Source organism: Girardinichthys multiradiatus, chromosome 11 (genome assembly GCF_021462225.1).
Source record: "Girardinichthys multiradiatus isolate DD_20200921_A chromosome 11, DD_fGirMul_XY1, whole genome shotgun sequence".
NCBI lineage: Eukaryota > Metazoa > Chordata > Actinopteri > Cyprinodontiformes > Goodeidae > Girardinichthys > Girardinichthys multiradiatus.
Genome location: NC_061804.1, coordinates 27,877,706 through 27,900,270, shown reverse-complemented (window position 1 = coordinate 27,900,270; position 22,565 = coordinate 27,877,706). Strand labels below are relative to the sequence as shown.

At 39.0% G+C, this 22,565-nt stretch overlaps 1 protein-coding gene across 2 annotated transcripts in view; it reads left to right on the top strand.

The window, feature by feature from the left end:
• The window catches only part of abr (ABR activator of RhoGEF and GTPase), a 161,685-nt gene that overhangs the window by 75,192 nt on the left and 63,928 nt on the right, over window positions 1-22,565 (top strand). For both annotated transcript variants that reach the window (XR_007040244.1, XM_047378805.1), the window contains exons 4-10: window positions 1,157-1,342; window positions 7,969-8,076; window positions 9,608-9,668; window positions 14,129-14,181; window positions 15,717-15,857; window positions 16,036-16,157; window positions 19,824-19,992. Coding sequence is in view for 1 of the 2 variants with exons in the window: in XM_047378805.1 (XP_047234761.1) it covers window positions 1,157-1,342; window positions 7,969-8,076; window positions 9,608-9,668; window positions 14,129-14,181; window positions 15,717-15,857; window positions 16,036-16,157; window positions 19,824-19,992 (840 nt within the window). In the remaining variant the exon portion in view is untranslated. The remainder of the gene's footprint in view (window positions 1-1,156; window positions 1,343-7,968; window positions 8,077-9,607; window positions 9,669-14,128; window positions 14,182-15,716; window positions 15,858-16,035; window positions 16,158-19,823; window positions 19,993-22,565) is intronic.

The window sequence follows — 22,565 nt, the reverse complement described above, 5'->3', positions numbered from 1 at the left end:
CTGTCTAGGCAGGGTTGCAAGGGGGGCTGGTGCCAGTGGCAATTGGGCGAGAGGCAGAGTCCATCCTGGACAGGTCGCCAGTTCATCACACATGACAAACAACCATACACACACAACTGCTCCTAAGGATAGTTTAGAGAGACCAATTAACCTAACAGTCATGATTTTGGAGTACCTGGAGTAAACCCACGCATTCACAGGGAGAACATGTAAACTCCATGCAGAAAGTCCCCAGGGTTGGGGTCTTTCTGCATACAACCGAGGATGTATGATGACGGATCCATGACGGAGGTTGAAAGCTTAAAAGCTTAAAACAAACCAGCTGTGTTGTACTGTGTTCATCCTTCCTGTTATTTGCTGAAAGTCATGTTCTCTTTTGCTCTCTTATAGTCCAAATAAACTGACGTATACTTGGAAATATTATTCAGAGATCAGAGTGCTCACTGTCTGATTTCCTAATGCATCTCTGGTTTTATATCTTGTATGTTAAATGACGCTCAGTCAGTTTCAGATCCCATTTCCCATATCATTATCTCTCATGGAATGTATCAGAACGCAATACTTGTTATAAACAGTAGCCTTGTTTTAACAATTCAAATAGTTTTTAATGTAGACTGAATTGTTCTTGTGAAATGAACACCAAACTTTTCAGGCAGTCCCTTTACATTCATATATACATACTGGATCAAACGGCGTGCCTGCGGCTATCACCACTTTAAAAAAATGAGCTAGCCTGTCTGTCATCCAACCCCTGCAATCAGCAAGACTCTGACTCATCAGTAGCCCAAGAGAAAGCTTTTATGTTTTTCAGTGTAATCCAGAACCTCATTCCCGCCCACCAGAACCGCTCTGCACATCACTGTGATTAACTGTTGGTGTGAAAACTGCCTGCTCAGACATATTAATGGAGAATGCCACCCAGATAAAAACCAGAAATTAGATGTTAGATGGGAATTGTTTGTTTTTAATTACATCTTGTCTTTTTGAGCCCTGGCCCAGTCTTGGTCCCGATCGGCCAGTTAACTGCCCTATGTCATACACAAAGCCTGTTCTCAAATTCAACAGTGGTCTCCGCTGATTAATTGGTATTTATAAAAATAACACTCCATTTATTTAAACAGTGCACTAGTCAGCTGATTTCACTCTCACTCTGCAGCCCATGCGACCCCTGAAAGCTGCAGCCACAACCTCCCAGCCGGTCTTGAACATGCAGCAGATAGAGACCATCTTCTACAAAATCCAGGACATCTTTGAGATCCACAAAGAGTTCTATGACGCCCTGCTACCCAGCATACAGCGCTGGGATGAGAAGGTCACTGTGGGGCATCTGTTCCGGAAGCTGGTGAGTCTGACGTTTCCTCAAAAGTTACACTGTCTGGGTTGTTTTTTCCCCTTGATGTCATCCACACAGAGCAGGAAAATAGCTGTTAAAAGGAGAGTTGTTAGGCTTCTCACTGTTGCCAGCCAAATTTAGACAAGTGATTCACAAAGTGACTGTGCCAGACAGTATGTGTGTGTCCGTGACATTTGCAGGAATGCTGCAGCTTCTGGTCTAATACTTATTTTTTTTAGCTAAGTATGGTGCTAAGATTGGTGTTATTAGGGCACATTGAATCATCTAAACTGAGAAAATATCTAGTAGCTAATGTTGGCGTATATGAATTCTGCATACTGCAAAGTCAACTAAAAATACTGAATTTTATTAAATGGGTTATAGCTAATCTAGTTCTACATTTTGTCTGTAACATTTGGCTCATGCAGACCATGAAATCCACAGGCCCTCATCAGTGAAAATTGTTAAGTTCAGATGACATCTTCAACAACTTCAGGGTAATTTGGAGCAGCGAGCTGCAGAGTGGCTGGGATAACTAAAATAAATGTCTCCTATTAGTCCACACTGAATCTGTTCTACTGAGTCCAGACACAGGGTGTAAATTAAAACTGTTTTTGTTACACTGCAGTAATTTTCTGTCCTTATCTTAAATCAGAGGATTTATTGTCCTGTTGCCATTTTGACTAAGACCTTGTTTCCTGAAGTTTATGATATATAACATATTACTGTTATCTGGGTATGAATTAATCAGATGTCTGTTCCATCATGAGACATCCTGTGTCATTATGCCAAGCCATGGGTACGTTGTTGTGATTAGAGCAGAGGAAGTGTTGTTCAAGCTCAGTTTAGATTGTAGCTTCTATTTTGAACTGTGACTGAAGTTGTAACCTGATTGTGGCTCAACTTGCTTCTGATTAATTGTTGTTTCTGTTGGCTGGCAGCTCGTAGCTAAAAATATTTTTTTAAATTGATCTGAGATCTTAGACGTAACATTTTCTTGACCATGACCTTCTTCTTGTTATTTTGAGGTATACATGTAAATGAGTCTAAAGGGTAATTATCTAAGGACCCACTTAGTTTTCCTACACCAGGCATGAACACATGAGTCATTGTCCCTGTGTAGCTACCAGAAACCCAGTAATAAAATAAATCTCCTGCCTAGTTTATGTTCATCTTTCTTGCAGGATCAGTTTTCAGACACATTGGAGAATTTCAAGTTGGAAAGTGGCTTGAAATCTATGATCGTGTTCGACATTAGCCCTTTTTCTACCGAAAAACCCAGGATTTAAATACCTGGGTTTTGTATTACCCCGGTTAAAGTAGTCCCGGGTAATTTGTGTGCTTTTTGTTTATTTAAAACCAGATCAGTGACGCAAGCTGTGCAGAAAACTGCACTGTACCTCCAGTCCAGCATGTGGTGGTAATTATAAACCAAAGACCAAACAAGCAAGGCCTGACAGAAAATCGTATCCAGCCATTTGTTCACAAAACAACTTGGAGAACGCACAACTGGCTTTTTTGCTTGTGGTGTTGTACCATATTGTAATTGTAAAAGAACTCTTAAATATGAATCTCATACTAAGTAGAAAACAACAACTCAAAGATCTTAAATATGGCTGGTAAGCAGAAGTCAGAACACTGCAAGACAGGATCCACCAATCATCGTTGCTCAGCACATAACCCCGCCTCTCAACAATCCTGGGGTAATCTGAAAGTCTCTACCCCCTGACCTGGAACCACCTCAGATGTATAGTCAGTACTGCAATGAATAGTGTAAATATTTGGGCCAACGTCCAGAACTAAATGTGGCTGAGAAATGGTAACAAAACTTGAAGAGTGCTGTTCACAGATGCTACCCATGGAGTATTCTACTTCACATCTATGCACAACTTTTCTTTGGTTTAAAACATAAAATTCCCAAAAACAAAAAACCTCTTGAGGTTTCTGGCTCTAATGTGACAACATATGAACCTTCAAATGGAATAAATGCTTTACCAAAGCAATGTGTAACAATTTAAAATGATACGCTTAAGGAAAATAAAGAGGCGCCTGGTTTTGGACGATCCAGTCACCATAGAGTAAACCAACATAATCGGAAACATTTAGTCTCTGTCAATTCTTTACTTAAAATTACATATCAGGTGCAACCACAATTATTGGCACCCCTGTAAGAGATGTTTTAAAATGCTTAAACACATCAATGATTTATTTCAGCAGCATAATCACAAGTTACAAAAAGCCCATGTTCTTAAAAAGAATTGATTTTAGTTAAATGTCTTTTTAAGTTGATCAGCGTTGCTATGAACTTCTAGTTAGTCAGCCATAACACAGAGGCCCATTTCTTTTACATACTAGCCACTAGGCTGAATTAGGTCCCATATTTATATTGCCTCAATGCACAGAGAGGAATGTATGAGAGGTGAAAAGGTTGCTATTAGAGAACTGCAGCAAATAGTGGCATCTTGGGGTCAACAAGGCTTCATTATGACTATTCAATCCAATTCACGGGCCAATTTTCATTCCCAAAGTGACAACAAGTAAAAGCCATTTTTGCCCTACCGTCACATGTATACATGTGGAGTTTGCTAAACTCTACTGGGACTTGGTCAGATGAGACCGAGATTGAGCTTTTTGGCAACAGACACTCCAACTGGGTCTCAAGTAATATAAATGATCCATATCTTGAAAAGCACCTCATGTTTACTGTTAAGTATGGTGGCTGTTTCATGCCCAAAGGCTCTCAGAACCTTCTTAAAGGGCATGGAATCAGGATGTCTTGAAAATACCAGGAGATTGTGAATAAAAATAGGTCATCATTGGTCTTTCAGTAGGATAATGATCCAAAACATAAAGAATCAACAAAAAAGTGGTTCAGCAGGCACAAAATCAACCTTCTTTCATGGTCATCTCAGTTTCTAGAGCTAAATCCTATCAAAAGCTGTGGGTCCATACCGATTTTTGTTTTTCCTAACTGACACTGACAGGTGCTATAAGGTCACCTTTAAAGTTCCAACCTTACTTTATTCAAAAACATTAAACAATGTCCATGAAACAATATAAACTACTTTTAACTGCATGAGGCAGTGCTCTCGAAAATAAATGATCACATTTATCACATTTTAAAAAGAAACAAAACTTGCACAATAGGCTAGACAAGAACGGTGGAAAAGATTGGTTTCATATGTAAGCACCATCCAATCACCGATCGTCCAAAATTAAGGAAATCAGGGCCGATCGATCGGTGCACCCCTAGAGAGTATGCTGCTGCCATAAAGATGAATTTATTTTAAGGGTTTTTAGAGCAGGGGTGCCAACAAATGTGCCAAGTCATATACATATGTTCATTGAAAGTGTGCCATCAGCTGATTAACATCAGACCAAATGGTACAAATAAGCTAAAACTTTCAGTTTCCCTTCAGTAACTATCTTCTGTTGCTATTATTGTAGTCTTCTGCTCCCATCTGTGCTGTTTAAATGTGCGTAGATGAGCATGTTGTGTGACAGCAAAACATTTAGTCAGGGCTGCAGCGTGAGAACACAGATGGCAGCGTAATTAGCTGCTATACAACCTGCTGCGCCACATCAGCAGCATGGAGTCCATTGGAGCCACAACGATTTCCAGGAACAACCACACAAACGGGATGAAAGCCAGGTACAGTTCCCAGGAATCTAACCTTTTAACACAAGGGCAGGGCTAAGCTGCAGGTTGAGTGACTTGGTTGGATATGTCCTAGCTAAATGTTTTCTGTCTCTGCGGACCGATAGTTAGAGAAGTTTATATGTTGGGATGGTTTATACCTTTATTTTTGAAAACCAATAATTATGAGCAATACAGTTATTACAATAACACGAATGATATGATCGCTGCATGTAAAAATTGCCTTTAGATGCTCCAGTCACAGATTTCCCATAACTGACGTTTTACTGAATTTGTAGATTTACATTGATATAGAGTAAAAACAAAACAGCAACTTAGGGCTGTATTTGAGAAAATCATGCTTTTATTTTGCAATTTTCTTAAAAAAACTGTTATCTGCTGAACTTCTTTAGGAACCTTAAATTGCTGTGTTTCCTAACCGTCCTGGACACTTTGTCATAGTGTGCCCAATCAAGATGACGAACTGAGCCAACACAATCATTTAGCATCAGCTTCTGCTTCCCACTCCTTCTGTCTTTGGAGGTGCAGTGATCACACATGGTTTTTCTTTTCCTTCCAGTGTTGCACAAAAACTCATTTGTTTAGCAATACTGAGAAGATATATGAACAGAGTACTTATTTGACTGGTCTTCAGGTTAATTTGTTACTATGAAAATATTTAACTACTTGATTTAGTACAATATTTCCTGTTAGTGCTAAGAGGGACCATTGTGTATGTGATAGAAAAGCAATCATCCTCTTCAGGTGGATGGAAAAACATTTCTGCTTACTTTTATTAGGTGGTATATATTTATATTTAGCCCCCTGCTGAGACAGAACCCTCTTTCCATTGTAGTAGTAGTAATAGTAGTAGTTTATCTTTTGTGTCACATACCATAAAGGTGCCAAGCCCACATGGGCTTATAAGACATCCTTCATCAAACATAAAGTGTCCTCTTTTGAAGATTAAGGTGATTTTAGAACATACTGAGCTAAATGAAACAAAAGATACTTCAACAAATACTGTACTTTATCACACTTATAAAACAAATCTGGACAAACATCAAGGACCTTATCAAACAGTTCATTCCTTGGAATCGTTATACAGGGGACAATAAAACAGAAAGTGCATGTCAGTTTCAGTTAAGCCACACAGAGAAAATTTTCAGTCCTCTTCTGGGATTGAGTGAAATCATCCAGTTTGTTATGCTAGACTTAGAGTTCTGGGTCTGAGCTGTGCACATACTGACCTCTGGCCCTTGCCTAAGTTACATGTCACATAAGGCTCTGGGCCATAAACATTTTTAATTAAAATATAAGTTTGTAGTTTTGGTTTACACAAGATGTTGCTTGCCCATTCACATTTATAAACTTCAAAGTAAAATACTTTAATTTGTGCAATATTACACCTCAGCTTATTTCTGTAAATGTACTGAAGATATCCTCTCCACCTGTCTAGCCCAGATGTATCTGCTGGACAAGACTCTGTTAAAGATATGACTAGTAAATCTGTTATCTGACATATTAATAAACCTGTTCAACAGTCGCTTCACACTTTAAACGGGTCCCATCCCATATCTCCATATACAGCCAATTTGGGAGTATTTCTGTGCATGCCTAGAAAATAGCCCATGGCTCTACACTGGACTTTCTCACTGCAGAGCTGATGACCGTAACCCCAAACCCCTGCTCCGTAGTCTAAAACAGGACAGACACAGGATCTGTACTGTTGTAATTACAGCTGCAAGTCTTTTGGGTTATGTCTCTGACAGTTTTGAACATTTTGAGATGATGTTTTTGGCCATTCTTTCTTGCTGAATATCTAGTTTAGTCAGATTGGATGAAGAGCATCAATTTTAGTTCCTTACCACCAATTTTCATTTGGACTTAAGTCTTGGCCATTCTAACAGATATAAATATGCTTTGATTTAAACCATTTCCTTGTAGCCCTGGTTGTGAACTTTAACCCAGTCTTTTGTAGCCTCTAAGATTTTTTTCTAGGTTTGCCTTGTAAGGAGCTCCATGTAGCTCCGTAGATCTGCCTGTGAACTTTGACCAGTTTCCCTGCACCTGCTGAAGAAAACGGCTTACAGGACTTTTTGTGGTTTTCTTTTAACAATGACTTTCTGTTTCTGCTACTTTTCCATAAAGGTCTGATTTGTGGGGTGCACAATATCTAGTCATCCTGTAAACACCTGAGCTGTAGATCTCTGCAGCTTATCTTCATCACAACCTTATACCTGATCTGCTTGGTGTCTTTTTCAGTTCTTTTATTTCTAACTTTTTACTATTTCCTTCTCATGTTTGTTTATCACATACAAACCTCATAAAATCCTTAGAAGTTTAGAAGATGTGCAGTTTACTGGATCTAGACGTTTTGAAAATGCAGCATGAGTGGTGAAAGGAAATGAAGATGGTAAGATGGGGAGTTTAGAAGCAAAAATAACTATAGCCACTGATTCAGTTTGTTTAGTTGAATCAGGTCTTATTGCTTTAATACGGTGCAGTGAACTTTTCAGCTTCTGCATTCAAGCTGAACTGTAGCAGAGTGCATATGTATGTTTTGCTGGCCTGCAGCCTGTGTTGCAGTGCACACACAGTGCACCAGAGTGGGGCTGCTAATAGATTGGAGAAGAAGAGAAACACATTTAGTCTTTCAGTTAAGAGGAATGCTTATATCTACCAGTGATTTGACAACAAGGTAATATGATTAGAATTTATTGACCGTTTGTAGCTCTGGGTGTTTTTTAAGTCTCCACTCCAGGCATGATTCTGATGGGAATAATATGGGAATAATAATATGTAAAAGTTGTTAATATTGTGGAATTCAAACTGTAACCATGTGTTTTGGTTAATTTATTGGCACTGCACCAATCAAATGCTTCACATCCCCCCCCAGGAAGTAAAGAAAACTAATTTGTTTCTGTTAGTCCTGTAACTTCTTCTGTCTCCAGGTACCTTTATGTTTGTTTGGCTTATCTTTTTTCTCCTATTTTAGGCTAGCCAGCTGGGAGTGTACAAGGCCTTTGTGGACAACTACAAGAATGCCCTTGAGACAGCGGAGAAATGCAGCCAAGCCAACAGCCAGTTCCAGAAGATATCTGAGGTCAGTTTTTCCTTCACGGTAAGAGCATCAGAGGCCAGATACAAAGCTGCACCATGTATCCCAAGCACATAAGCAGCATTTATGTTCTGTAATGTGTATTAAAGACTGTGTTGCACAGCATCAACCTTCCAAAGCTAATACAGCATTAATTAAGCAGTGAACTTGTTTGTTGTGTTACTCAGCTTCCATAAATCCTCCTCAGTTAAGTTGATGATGAGAACAAACGGTAAAGAAGGGAAGCAAATATAAAAATTAAAAATAATGTTTTATTCAGAGGGCAACCGTGTTCGTGGGGAAATGTGATCTTATTATCAGGAACATAGGTTTTCCCATGTGAGGGATGTAGTTGAGCTATTTGAACCTAGCCAACATGTGATACAGACAGAGAGGGAACTGCAGTAGCCAACAGAGTCTCACTGTCATTGTGAGCATGAGGTGTTTAGTTTATTGTAGCAGTGCACATGAAAACATGCCATGATCTATGGAAATTGGCTGTTCAAAGCACACCAGCATAGGTTTCTGGGGGTGAGGCTGATGAAATTGGCAACAGTACACCAACATCAGATGCTGGGAACTGTGTTTCCTCAGGGACAATCATTTAAAAAAAGAAAAGCCTTCATCAGGACCCAGAGTCGTTGATTTCAATTTTTGAAGCATATCACACTCATGTATTTGTTCTTTGAGCTGCTATCGCTACTCTAAAACCACACAGTGTTGAATGTCTTGCGGCTCCACCAATCAATACCGTGCTAAAAATGCAGACGGGCTGGGTGTATCTGTAGAACAGCACAAACATTTATCCATCCATCCGTTTTCTGTACCTGCTTAATCTGTGCAGGGTTACAGAGGCTGGTGCCAGCAGTCTTTGGGCCAGAAGTGCAGCACAAACAAATGTAATGTAGCCCAAACACAAAGTGTAGCAACACTTTACCAAACATTGTCACCCTAGAGTTAAAAATGTTGAACATAAGCAATATAAAATATTCCTTACCTATGGTTTTAACTTCCACAAATGCTACTTGCTTAGCTGTTAATTACTTGTGATTGTGGCTAAAGTGCAAATCTCAACCAATTTATCCCAATTGAAGGGAAGAGCTTTCAGAGTACTCCAGCTGCCAAAGTGACCGGAGAAATGTTACCTTTAAATTGAACAGAACATCAAAGTATTACGTGATTATCCTCATTGGTGCATCAAAGCATATGTATCTGTTGCTTGTCTGAGTTTTTATTCTTAGTTTTGATGCATTTAATGAATATGAAATATCAATTCCAGTATTTGACCTGCTGATAACTGATCAGGGCCAAGTAAGGGAAAACTGTCTGATTCTCATCTCCCGCTGATTGTTTAGTGCATGCCTAACATCATTATTATTGCACAGTTTAACGTTACATAAAAACTGGTGATGGTATAGTTTTAGCTTATTTTTACTTTGATCCCTGCTGCCCTGCAATCAGTACAACATGGTACTTGCTCTGAGTTAACATCTTATATTTTTTAAACAGATTTTTCCTCTTCACTATTTCTGTTCAGACTGTTAGAGTGAAACGCCCCAAAGACTCCAAAGACTGCACCACAACAAGTTCTATGGAGGGTAAGTTCTTGTGGCTGAGCTCACACCAGTAAGTGTTTGTCTATGGCTCTATGGTCCAGGTTCTGTTCTGCTAGTGTGTGCAGCAGTGGGCATCAGGAGGCAAGCTGTAGTGATGTGTGAACCTGCTCTCTCTCTCACACACACTCTCTCTCGTTCTCTCGCTCGCGCTCCTGCTGCTTGAAAAGGAAGGCAGTGAGCTGGAGAGCAGAGTCAGGAGAGGAGCAGAGGGATATGGAGGTCCTGCTGGTGCTCAGACTGTGTTGTAACCGCACATACGGTAAAGACTGCATGAAATGAGCTGCTGCAGCGTGATGAAAACGACTTGGATTGTTATTTTTCTTATCTTTTTTTGTACCTATGGGATTCTTTAGTTGAATCGGGGGAAGTAGGAGCAGATGATAAATAATCTTTTTAATAATTCTTTATGATCACTCTCACGTTTTGCAGCTAGTCATATTGCTGTTTTTTCAATATGCTGAAGACCTTTAAAGCTGTGATGTGTGCTGGACTTTATTATTATTGTTCTTTAGAGCTTTCTTTTTGTGTTTCTTAAAAAGCATTAATTAGTTATTAAAAAGATCACTGGACCCAGATTTTCTCTCAGGATAAGTTATGGTGTGTGTCAGTGTGAGTGAAGAAGTGTGTGGTATATCTGGAAGGCGCCTGTTCTCTGCTTCAACCTGGCGAACATAATGCTGCTGCTTTGAGGATTTTGCCCAAGGTTGGTTTTCTAACAGTGACAGCGGGAATCCTAATGTGCTGGAAAATGTATCGCATGATAAGAAGATCAGAGGAGTTAAGTGTGTCTTTGTCCAGCTGAGGGAGTTCATTTATGTATGGTTAACGTTCCCAATCCAGAGCTATTGTTTTTATTACAGTTTGTACTTGTCCTTTATGCTCTGGCTTTACTTTATTATTATTAAGGGTACCTATGCAGTTTGGATGCTCCTAATAGTGTTGTTATGTAGAGTGAAGTATCATGATGCCACCTCATATCCCCCAGCAATCAGGGTTTGTCAGCACCCAAAGGAGTTTCTGTTATTAATTTGAGTTAGGCATCAGAGGGACTACTTTACCACACCCACCTCTTCCTGTTTAATTTCCATCTTTTATGTCATGCTGCCTGGTTCCTTTTGGTAATGTGACATCCGTGAGATCATAGCAATTCAAGTGTGATCCTGGATTTATTTATATCAATAAATACAAGCAACAATGAGAGATTTTACAGTTTTAAACACTCATTGCTATTTCAGTTCAGGTTTTAAAGCTAGTAACCTAAACTTTGCTGTAAAACTATTTAAACTCACTTAAGGTATAGTTGGTCACCTGAGGATCAGCCCATCGTGATCGGTTTTTCTGTTTGTTTTGCTTCTTAGTTAAAAACTATCCAAGATCAAATCTACCCTCTGAAAAACGAGCTTCCATGGCCCCTCGTGCCTCTGTTTACCTCACAGAAGGAAGACTGTAACGGATCAGAGTTTTTTTGGGGCATCATTGTATTTTTCCTGTTACTGTTCTTTTTATTTGCATGTCTGCAATCTAATTTCTCCTTTAAAGGGGTTTAAATGTGTTCTGTGCAGCTGCAACAAAATGTTTGAGCTGTATGTAAGAACATGGTACAGATTGCAAGACAATTTGGCAAGAATAAAACACATGGAACCTGTTTGTGAGGAGGACCGGGTCAGACCGAACAGAACTTGACTTTAAAAGTTTTGTATTCTGTGAAACCAGCTCCTGCAGTGGAAATCTAAACCCTGATACCTCACTGTGTTCTAATTGTCAGTATATATTTGTTAGTAAAACTAGAACACCACTGAATAGTATCTCTAACCTATGCCAGGTGCTTTTCAGGGAAGTTTAGATGAAGATTTAGATTCAGAATCTTCAGATTTTCTTCTTGTGATATCTTAGCTGTGCCTCTTTTCATTTTTGTATTTTTCACATCTCTGTGAAAGTTAGTTATCTTGTGCCTCTCAGAGCTATGGTGTGCATCACATCTAATAATCCTTACTAATAAACATCCTAAACAGCCTAAATGGTCCATCAACACATCAAGAAAGATAAACTGATTGTCTGTAAATCAAATTGTCAAGGCGACCTTGAAGATATGTCCTATCAGAGTAACCTCTGTGAGAATGCATTGACTTCCAATAAGCCCCATGAGACATGCAAATAGGATCCTATAATAACATGCAGCTGGAACAACAATTAGCATCTTGGCTGTAGCCTTTCATCACTCTTTGATTGTATACAGATGAGAAATGTTTTCTGCAAGAATTTAAAGCAGATTTATTTTATTAATAACTTATTTTATTAATAACTTTGCTTCACAAATCAGGAGGACTAGATACAAATAATTTTGAATGTTAATTATTTTTCTAAAAGAGCCACTGGAATTGGCAGAACTTGATATTAGGTAACACTTTACAAACACCGGAGACTAAAAGTCTGTCAAAGAGACTTTGATAGACTCATCTTTAATCAGCGTGGCCTAGTCTCTGCTGTATTTTGTAGTTTGATCCTACTTATGAAACATGGAAACTGTTTACAAGGTAATAATTACACATGCTCATAGGTTAATGTGCTGATTTTAGCATTAAGATACGGTTATCACTACAGCATGCCAGACCACCACTCAGGACACTATCTTCCTTGTTTTCCACTCACACCTAACCTATCACTTCAACATGTCCACAGGGCTCCAAGGTGGCCTAAAGTCATCTGATACTTCCTGCAGCACCTGTCCTAAGTGTGAATACAACTCTGCACACACCCATGATTAGATATTCTGGGCCCTTGCAGTACGTACAGGAAGTGTAGTAAATCTCCTTAGAGGTGGCAGTGTCGGTTCACTGAGCCACAACCATAGACGGGGGCTCCATTAATGATCACAGGATGGAGAAACTTCAAAGAGCATCTGCATAGCTCTCCTACAGAGTCTCATTAGTGTTAAACAGTAGCTGTGTGGGCATATTTTAGTAAGGAGTGTATAGATTGAAGTCTCCTCAGTAGAAAGGAGGGATGTTTTGCTGTCCTTCTTTTGTGCCTCATTGTGGAGGAAGTAGGCAAGTAGTATAAACATTAGTAACGCAGGGGAAGGAAAAACTGTTTCTGCTCTGCTGTACAGTTAGAGGACTGCAGTTGAACTAATGAATGTCAGAGTGAGACAATGTGCAGTTGTCCTTCTCTCTGTGTTTGAGATAAGTTCTCCTTGGATGGAACAACCCTCCCTGCATACAGAAGCCATTTCTCTGCTCTCTGTTTCATTTGGTTGCTTTTCCTCACTCAGGCCTCAAATAAATTAGCTCTAACCCTTCATTTCTAAAATGTAATGTACCTTCTTCACTGACTGGAACAGCATTACCTGTTTTCAATAGGTTTTTGCCCCTTATGTTGTAAATAGCAACTTTTTACGCTTTCCTCTCTTTTTAGCTCCTATGTTACATTGTAATTCACTGCAATGCCATGTGGCACCAGTGGTAATATGAACTGAGACCCTGAGATGATGTTGGCATTTTGAGTGACTTCTGGAAGCTGGATCAGACTGTGGAAATTCATAGGACAGGTGTCATGAAGATGTCTTCAGTATACAAGGGTTCCTAAACAGTCTGGAAAAATCTGGAATTTCATTTAAGGATTTCCCATTTATGGATAAGCATGGGCAAAGATTTGACTTCCAGATTATGTTTACTTTCTCGTTGTCTAAATGTCATCCATCCATTTGTTTGATCATGCATTTGTTTGTCCATCCATCCATCCATCCATCCATCCATCCAGATTCATACTTTCAATGTTTCCTACCTTTTTCTCCCCTTACTTTTATCCATTCTCAAATACCTCAATATTGGCCAAGAAAAGTATAAAAAAAAATCTGACAATTTGACTGGAAAAAATGTAAAGTTAATGTGAGTTTGATTCTGTTCCCTCCATCTTTCATTTTGATGTCTCTAAGAGTGTTTTTCCTCCAGCTGTCACGTATGTTTCACCACCTTAACAGCAAAGCTGACCCTAGGGAAACCAGCCAAGTGCTGTGATGAGGGGATATGTCAAACTTATAGCACTTTTTGTTGATACTTTGATGTATTTTTTTCCAGGAAGACATTTTTTTTAAGTTCTGTGTTTGGTTGAGCTCTTAGCAACCTCATTATGCAGAATAGCTGTATCATAACTCTATCAGTGTACAAACTTAGAAAGTTACACTCAATGAAATATCTTTTTTAACCCTTGCATGGAAAGTATTCCTCTCTCCCTCGTTCTTATGGAGGTCAAAGTAGGATCAGCTGCATCATTAAAGAAATATTCAGCTTTACCAGACTCAGTGTTGACCTAAGGATCATCTTCTGTTAGATTCCCAGTGCAGTGTGAGCTGCGTAGGTGTATTTATTCTCGTCTGAGCTTTGGGACTGTGGCCTATTGTGTGTCTGCACTGATTCAGACTCTCCTTCTTCTCTCCCCCACAGCTCTGCTTTACAAGCCCATTGACCGTGTTACCAGAAGCACTCTGGTCCTTCATGTAAGTAGACAACATTCACTTACACAGCTTTAAAGGAACAGCCCATCTAAATGGTGCGTTGGCAGGGCAATTATAACAATAAAGGAAAACTCTTATGCTAATTCTAGCTAAAGTTTTTTTGCTGCCTTGAAAAAGTTTTCATATCCCTGACCTTTTTCACATTTTTTCATGTTACAATCAAGAACTTATAACGCATAGATGTAAAGTGGAAGGAAAACGATAAATAGATTGTTTTTGCAAATAAAAATCTGAAAGGTGTGATGTGGATTTTTATTGCTTCTCCATTTACTCTTACACCCCTAAATAAAAACTAATGTAAATCGGTTACCTTCAGAAATTACATTTTCTATTTTTTTAATTCACAGTTTGAAAACTTAGAATAGTTTCCCTTCCACTTTACAACCATGCACTACTTTGTGTTGTTCTATCACATAAAATCTCAGTAAAATGCATGAAAGTGTTTCCAGGAACATCGAATGTGCAAACCGCCTTGGGAATAAAAGTAGACATCATATAACTACTGTCTGGTCTTTACCAGGGTTTGAAATCATATAAATCTAACCTCAAACTCCAGATTTCACACCGTTCTTATTTATTAAACAAAGATGGAGACAAAATGGCTCCCTTTTTGTGTGTGGAGAAACTTGGTACACACCACGTTTTACAACACTTGTAGAACAACCTTTAACAACAAAAACATGAAGCAGTTGTTTTCTGACTGTTTGACCCACTCTACTTTCCAACATTGTTTCAGTTCATTGAGCTTTGTAAAGACTTGTGTCTACACAGCTCTGTTGAGGTCCCTCTGTAGCAATTATCAATCAAGTTCAATCAAGCTAAGGTCTGGATTCTGACTGAACTGTTGCAGCGACTTGAGTCTTTCTGTTGTAGATTCTCTGCTATGTTTGGGATCATAGTCTTGTTAATGGCCCATATTTGGCTGTTGGACAGATGGCCTCATTTTCGGCTTGCTGCAAGGCAACAGTGCTACCAACTGCACCACCGTGCAGCCCCACTGTAAAATGATAGATGTCATATGTTTGGAAATGACCTTATAACCCTTTCCAAACTGCTCATTGCTGATGTCTTCCCAGCTTGGCATTGTGTTGCACACACTGGCATGTTCCTGACCTGTAAAATGTCAAAACTGTCAGTCATGTAAGCATGCATGCCTGTATGTGTCTCATTAGGGGAGCGCTTCGCATGCATATGTTTGCATAAAACTGGCAGAGAAGCAACAAGCCCTTTAGATTTGAAGGGCTTTCAGTTCATGCTCTTCTCATATCTGCTAACCAAGCAAAGACAATTGGCTGGTTTCATTATGGAGCGAAGGCTGTTCAAGGCTCTTCTGTCAGCTGTAGGGTTCATCAATGCGATCAAAGCTGCTTCAATAAAAGCGTGACACTGAGATTTTGAGAGATCACTTTGTTAAATAATCCTTTTTTTGATAGAAAATGAAAAACTAATCCCAGTAAAGTAGAGATTATTCTTAAATACAACTTTAGATTGTTTGATTTGTTACTTTATTTGCACAGGACCTGCTGAAGCACACACCCAAGGACCACCCAGACTTCTCCCTCCTGCAAGAAGCCCTGCGGATTTCTCAGAACTTCCTCTCCTCCATCAATGAGGAGATTGATCCTCGCAGAACCGCCGTCACTACACCTAAAGGAGAGGTGGGTGGGACTGTTTTTTTATATTATTTCAAAACCACTTTTTCAACCACAGACCTTATACACAAAAGGAGCTATGTATATTCAGATGATGCTATCTTTGAAGTGAAGCTGATGTTGTACCACTCTGTGCATGCTAGTTCATTACCTCAGTAGGAATTTCCCTCTGGTGTTTTTCCAGGCCCGTCAGCTGGTGAAGGATGGCTTTCTGGTGGAGGTGTCAGAAAGCTCCAGGAAGCTTCGACATGTCTTCCTCTTCACTGATCTGCTTCTCTGTGCCAAGATGAAGAAGACAGCTGTGGGGTGAGTGCATCGTGTTCTGGATCAGGTTCTGTCATCGGTCAGAATGAAAAACTGTGATCCAGGCTCCTACTGGAACTGCTGAAAAAAAGACTCAAGTCTCAGACTTGAACTTCACTGAGACTTACTCCCCAAAGACTCAAGAACCTGAGTCTCAACTATCTGATGAAGCCAGGGGTGAAAGTAAACCAGTCAGTGACCTACAGATTGCAGCTCTGACAAGTGATGTTTTATGTATACTCCTGACAGAGTTAGATCTAAATGATCATTTAACCTAGCAGTTTATTTTTGATAAATGAGATAGGTATTACTCAAAAACTAATAAAACAATGTGAAAGGAGTAATACGTTTAGGAAACAGAGATGAAGTCCATGTCTTTGAGGTTGGAGGTCCCGCTCATTCCTCTGAGCTACTTCCAGGTAGAAGTAAGGGTGATGTCTACATTACAGACTTTAAAATGTGCAAAGTTAAAGCACTTAATCGTCAATTAATTCACAAATTGAAGGTTCTCTTATTCATTCATTACACTGAGATGCGAGGAGGTAAAAAAAAAGCTGTGTAACTCTTTACGGTGCACAATACAGTAAAGTAGACAATCATATGCAAGGATTAACATCATAACATGGACACTTAAGGATCTACAAAATAAAAGCACCTGAAGCCCCGCCTCCAGCCATGAGTGTAGAGCGCTGTGCTGCTTTTAACATTACTGTGTGACATCGTCACATCAAAGCAATCTGTGTGAAATGATAACACAAATAAACAAAATACAAATTATCTTTGTATTATTGTTAATGCAAGAATGTCTTAAATGTTTTTTCATGTATAAAATGATCCACTGGGATAATTATCTGGACCACAGCCCAGCCAGAACTTATAAAATAAGGCTCAGGGGTTCTGATTTTTAGGGGGTGTGGAGAGACGCTGCTGTCTGGATGGTGAAGCTCCAATGTTTGTCTGAAGAAGTTACAATTTTGGGCTTTATGAGGACGTTTTTGTCACAGCCATGGCGATAACGCGGACAAGGACTATAAATAGCAAAACCACTGATTTCTGGTGAAATTAGTTTTAGGTTGGATATCAGATATTTGCACTCCGTAGATTCTTCCTCCCGTTTGAGCTGATGCAGGCAGTCTGATTACAGGCAGCTGCTCTCTGCAGGCGGTGGTTCATTTAAGGATCGCCAATAAATTGACAAGCCAAGCAAGCTGTTTCATGGTGGTATTCTTTAGTGCGTTTTGGGGAAAATGGTTTTGCATCTGAACAGCTAATTTTATGTGTGATCAGCTGCTTTAGGGTATTATTTAATACAGTGACCCACCTGTATGTTATTCAGAAAGCTAAGGTGTCCTTTTTCTTTTCTTTCAGCCTTCAGGCATGGTTTATGATTTGTAAAAATTATTAGTAACATTATATTTCAGTATGACCTGTTCTGGCCATTGTGGTCCTTAATACTATTGTAGCCACTCTTGAGTTTTATTAACTTTTCTCTGTGCTACCTTAGCAAAAACCTTTTCATTTCTCCTGGTCCCACGGCCAATCAGTAAACAGCAGTCTGTTTACGTCACATGTAGTCCCGACTCAGCTCCGGTCGGACCTGCTCAGGAGCAAGGACCAAAAAAGAAGGTACCGGTACAGAAAAAACAGTAATGGAAATGCTCGCAAATAGTGGGCAAAGTGGAGTGGACCCGTGCTAAATCAGGCCAGTGGAAAAGGAGCATTAGAGTGTTGCCATAACTACCAGACCTGGAAGTCAACAATTATGGCCTGTGCTGTTATCTCAGCAAGCCTCCTCCAGGTGACACCCAGAGCAGAGCAGTCATCTAGAAATCCTGCTCAAGTCCAAGATCATCTCGGTTATGTCATTGGGTTATAATTCATATTCATGATGATGCCTATATTCTACATATTTTTTTTTTTGTATTAATACTCTGCTTGGCGTGTCTGGTAATAAAGATATTATTACCTTATTCCCAGGGCTACTTTGGTTCCTGTTCTGTGAAATGTTGAGAAGGTGGAAATGTATAAAAAATAGGTTTGACCAAACTGATTAATGGTGTTACGGATCAGTCAAAATGCTTTTAAAATAAAGGAAGAAAAGTATAAAATAAACATTTTCTTGTATTTAGTCAAAAGTGGAACAGTTAAAGTTGCAGTTATTTTAATTCTCTTCTAAGTACAATAAATGTATGATGATGTCATCAGTCTGTATTACCCTAAATTAACTTTCCTTTTCTAAGAGTTATGTTACCAGGAAAAACTTTTTAAGTATCAAAAGAAAGTACTCCCCATGTTCTTCTCTACTATATGAGGATCATAACCTTATTTGTGTTTTAAAAACATTTTAATGAAAAAATGCATCCGTACTGTTAGATAATTGTGGAAAAAAAGCAACTATAATTTAGAGCATAGAGAAAACAGTAAAGCAGAAACAGGGAAACAAACGGTAAAACGTTATGATACTTTGCTACATTTTTAAAGTAATGTCATGATGAAAAACTTAATTTTCTGGCCATTAGCAGGTTAGTTACGTACAACTTAAGATGAACAACACTCGATAAACCACACTGTGTTATTCTTTCTTAAACATCTAAGTGAAAAAAGTTAGGAGTTTCTGTAAAACTGATCTGAGAAATTTTAGTACTTTGATGCTCTGAGGCATTCAGACCCAATGCTAAGGTGGAAAGACATCAACAGTTGTTGCTGTCTATTAGTCTGGGAAACGTTCATACAAATGCTCAGAATTTTAAAACATAAAGACGACCCATCTCCGACGCTACAGACTTTAGGTTTCTTAAGGTTAATGGATTCACATAAAAAAGACTCAGTACAAGTGGACAATATCCATCTACAAGGAACATGGCAGTAGTTTAAGTTAACAACGTTGCATAATAACAAATTCCAAGACTAGTGCAGCCACATCCTTTAACCAAACGAGACCGAAGTGGAGGAGAAAAAGACTGATAAAGGAAGGTTTACAGACTTCAACCTGACTGAGATGTTGTTGTGGGAGAGCCGTACAGAAAGGAATGATCACAAACCTCACTGAACTGTGGCAGCTTGTTAAAAAGAGAGGTCATATGTTGATCAATAAATGTTTTACCCACAGCTCTTTAAAATATTTGTTTGAAATAATGAAGACTACGTGGAATATCGTGTGTTGCTATGTCAGTAATACCATAAGATCTTTCAGTATGGACTCTTCATTAGCTGTTAAGATTAGCTGTCTGAGCAACTAACACACTGTAATGAATCTTGCATTCAGAAATGATCATTTAATGCTCATTAATGACAAAGAATATTACTCTCCCCAGCCCCTCGTCTAATGGAGCTAACACTCCACATACATCATTTTTATGAATATAGATTTGTGACACCAATAGAATGAGGACAATCCATTATTCTGCTGCGTTCAAGTTGCGTTAACCCACTTCATACAGGCACGCTTCTAAATGGCAAATTAGGGAATATTAACGGTAGGCCTTTAAAAGATGGTACTCTTATTCATCCAGTTGCTGCATTTAATGATCTTGGATGGATATGCAAGGCAGTCTTAGGTTTATATCAGCTTTAGTAGTGATGTGTACATTAGGATTCCTTGTTTGACTTTAACTCATTTGTCATCTTCTCCTTCCTTGCCACTTCTACCTATTCTGTGTGTCTCTGCAGTCGCCACCAGCAGTATGAATGCAAGTGGTACATCCCTCTGGCAGATTTAACTTTTCAAACCCTGGATGAGTCAGACTCCTGTCCGAGCATTCAAGTCCTACCTGAGCATGAGATCGAAGAGATGAAGATCAAGATCTCAGTTTTGAAGAATGAGATACAGAAAGAAAAGGTAAGCTTAGTTTTTTTCCACCTCATGACATTGGGACCCAAACTCTATTTAGCTCTTAATCTTAGAAAAGTTAAGATTATTCGTTTAATTTAGCTCTCAGATTAGACCGAAACATCTTTAATGTTTGAATAATTGTTGGCGCAAGAGTCCTGGACTGGGAGCCCATTGAAGTTCTTAGAGAAAGGGAAAAAGTCTTCTCTTTATATCAAGTTAGCCTTTCAATGTTTTCATCTCTGAGTGGGACTTTCCAGTGCTCCTCATATCTAATCCTCAGATGAATCTATTTGGTTAAAGAACAATTAGCGCAAACAAGGAAATGTGTTTATGTAAGTGACTTCTTACTGGAACGGCTGTATCTTTATTTTTATCTTGGCTTTTGTCACCCACCCTTATGTTTGTCCTGGCAGGGCTGAGCTAAAATGCCAGGGACATCTATATATAATACAGAGTCATAGTCAGGTTGAGATCTGACTTGGTCATTACAACACTTTGCTCCTTTTCTGTTTTGGCCTTGCTGCCCTGCTTGGGATCTTTTGTTCTTGTATGATCCAAATTGGTCATTCTTGGTTTTATAGAAGAGTTCCTGGTTGACTAAGGTACATCCTATCCATGCAAACTTTTTATGTTTTTCTCCCAGAGCTTAATTTCCAGAACTTTGTATTGTATGCTGGATATTGTTTGTATACATCCCCACTGTGCGGTAGAAAGAGTTCTGTTTATGTAAATTATGTCTGCTGAGACCAAGAAGGTCATTCCTACTTCAGGGAGGTTGCTGCTTTGAATGCATAGTAAAACTTACCGTTGTGTTGAGTTTGTGTGGGGAAAGAGAAACTCTTGTCACAAAAACAAACTCTGGAGTTTTAGCAGGAAAACTTTAAGCAACGACAATCACAGCAGTTACAATTTATAACTTGAATACAGTCACTCCAAACTTTACGGAAAGGTGTAACTTTGAATGGATTTTGCAGATGCATACCTCCTAATGTTTAAAGCTGAAAAGGAGCGTGAGCTCTGGTTGTTATTACAGCGCAGTTTTCTAGAGCTTTCTCTCGGGATTATTTCACAGCGGTTATACTCTGAAACTGAATTAAAATCCCTTCATAGTCGGGAGGAATTTTGTTATATTGTACTGTTTTTCTGATAAAACGAGTGTCTAGGATTAAATGTTTAGTTTGCTAACAAACAGTGAAAGAAATGAAGAAGTGTTAAGTACCCTCCCATCACAATCTTCTACTAATAGTTTAAGTAGATATAAGAAGTAGTGCCTGGTAGTAACACAGAGGTAAAGGAAATTGTCCCAGGAAACTTACTTGGTTTCTGTTGTGGAAATGCACCACATGGCTTGATAACTGGTATGTGGTGCTCTTTTTGGTTTTCTTCAAACTTGACCCTGTGGATCAAAGCCAAATATCTCAACATGTATTGTTCATGTCCAAAATGTGCCATCGTGTTGGTGTGTCTTGTTAAAATGTGTTAGTGCTAAAAAATAAATCAGTTGCTAAAAAGAGCTGAAATGTGAAATATTATAACTCTTGACAGTTTCAAGCTCTTTCAGTAGTACACTGGGTCATCCAGGCTGAGTTGTATCACAGTCATCAAGAGCAGAGAGTTCATGTTATTGCCCTCTCACAGCGTTTGGCTCACCCACCCGGGGCACACTGAGTGACCACTGCTGATATTTACAGTCACAAGAGGCCAGTGGAGGGAGAGACTCATCTGATTGTTGTCTAGGAGTTTCTGACTCACAGCTCCCTGGTGATGGCTGAGAGTATTTGTTTAATTTTCTTTCAGTGCTACCAAGACCCCTTGCGGTTAGGAAATACTCTAATGGCATAGAGCTTACTTTTTACAACTCCTCCAGTCTTTCCATAAAAAACTATCAAGACCTTAATTAACCAGCTCCATGCTGAATATGAACTGGACACACTGATATTGACAGAGAGTTCTTGAAAATATAAGCGGGAAATCAACAAAGCAGTGCAATCTGTTTTGCAACTTACACATGCCATTTGGTTTATATCTGCATTTTGCATTGCATATTTGCACCTATTTTTGCATCACGTTGCAGTTGTCCTATATTCAGCTACAAACACAGCATATGCATTGAAGTAATCAAATGGAAACAAGTATTTTACTTTTTTTCTTGTTTTTTCAGCTAACAGAGAACTCCAGGTCCCGTCCTGATGAGGCATTTCTCAAAACATTTAGAACATAATCTGAGTGTATAAATAAGACCAGTATTGGGTTTTTAAATCTATAATTGATGCTGCAGATTGCAAACAACAGTGGAATGATACGTGCCGCTAATTTTGATTAATTTGGAAACAAAGCCATTGATTCAGATGCTACTTTCTGTGGCACTCCTGTTTTTCTCCAGCACAAAAATTGCCACCAGCTTTCAGCAGATGGTGTTTTTTCCTTGTAACTTGTAAGGCAAACAGTTCTGTTCTTTGAGAATCAAAAGCCATTTGCTCGTGCTGTAATTTACATAAATATAGGTGTGCTTTGCTCTATAAGTCTGCATAATGCTCGATTTAAATGTAGGCAAACTGCGTCAGTGCCGAGAGACCGTA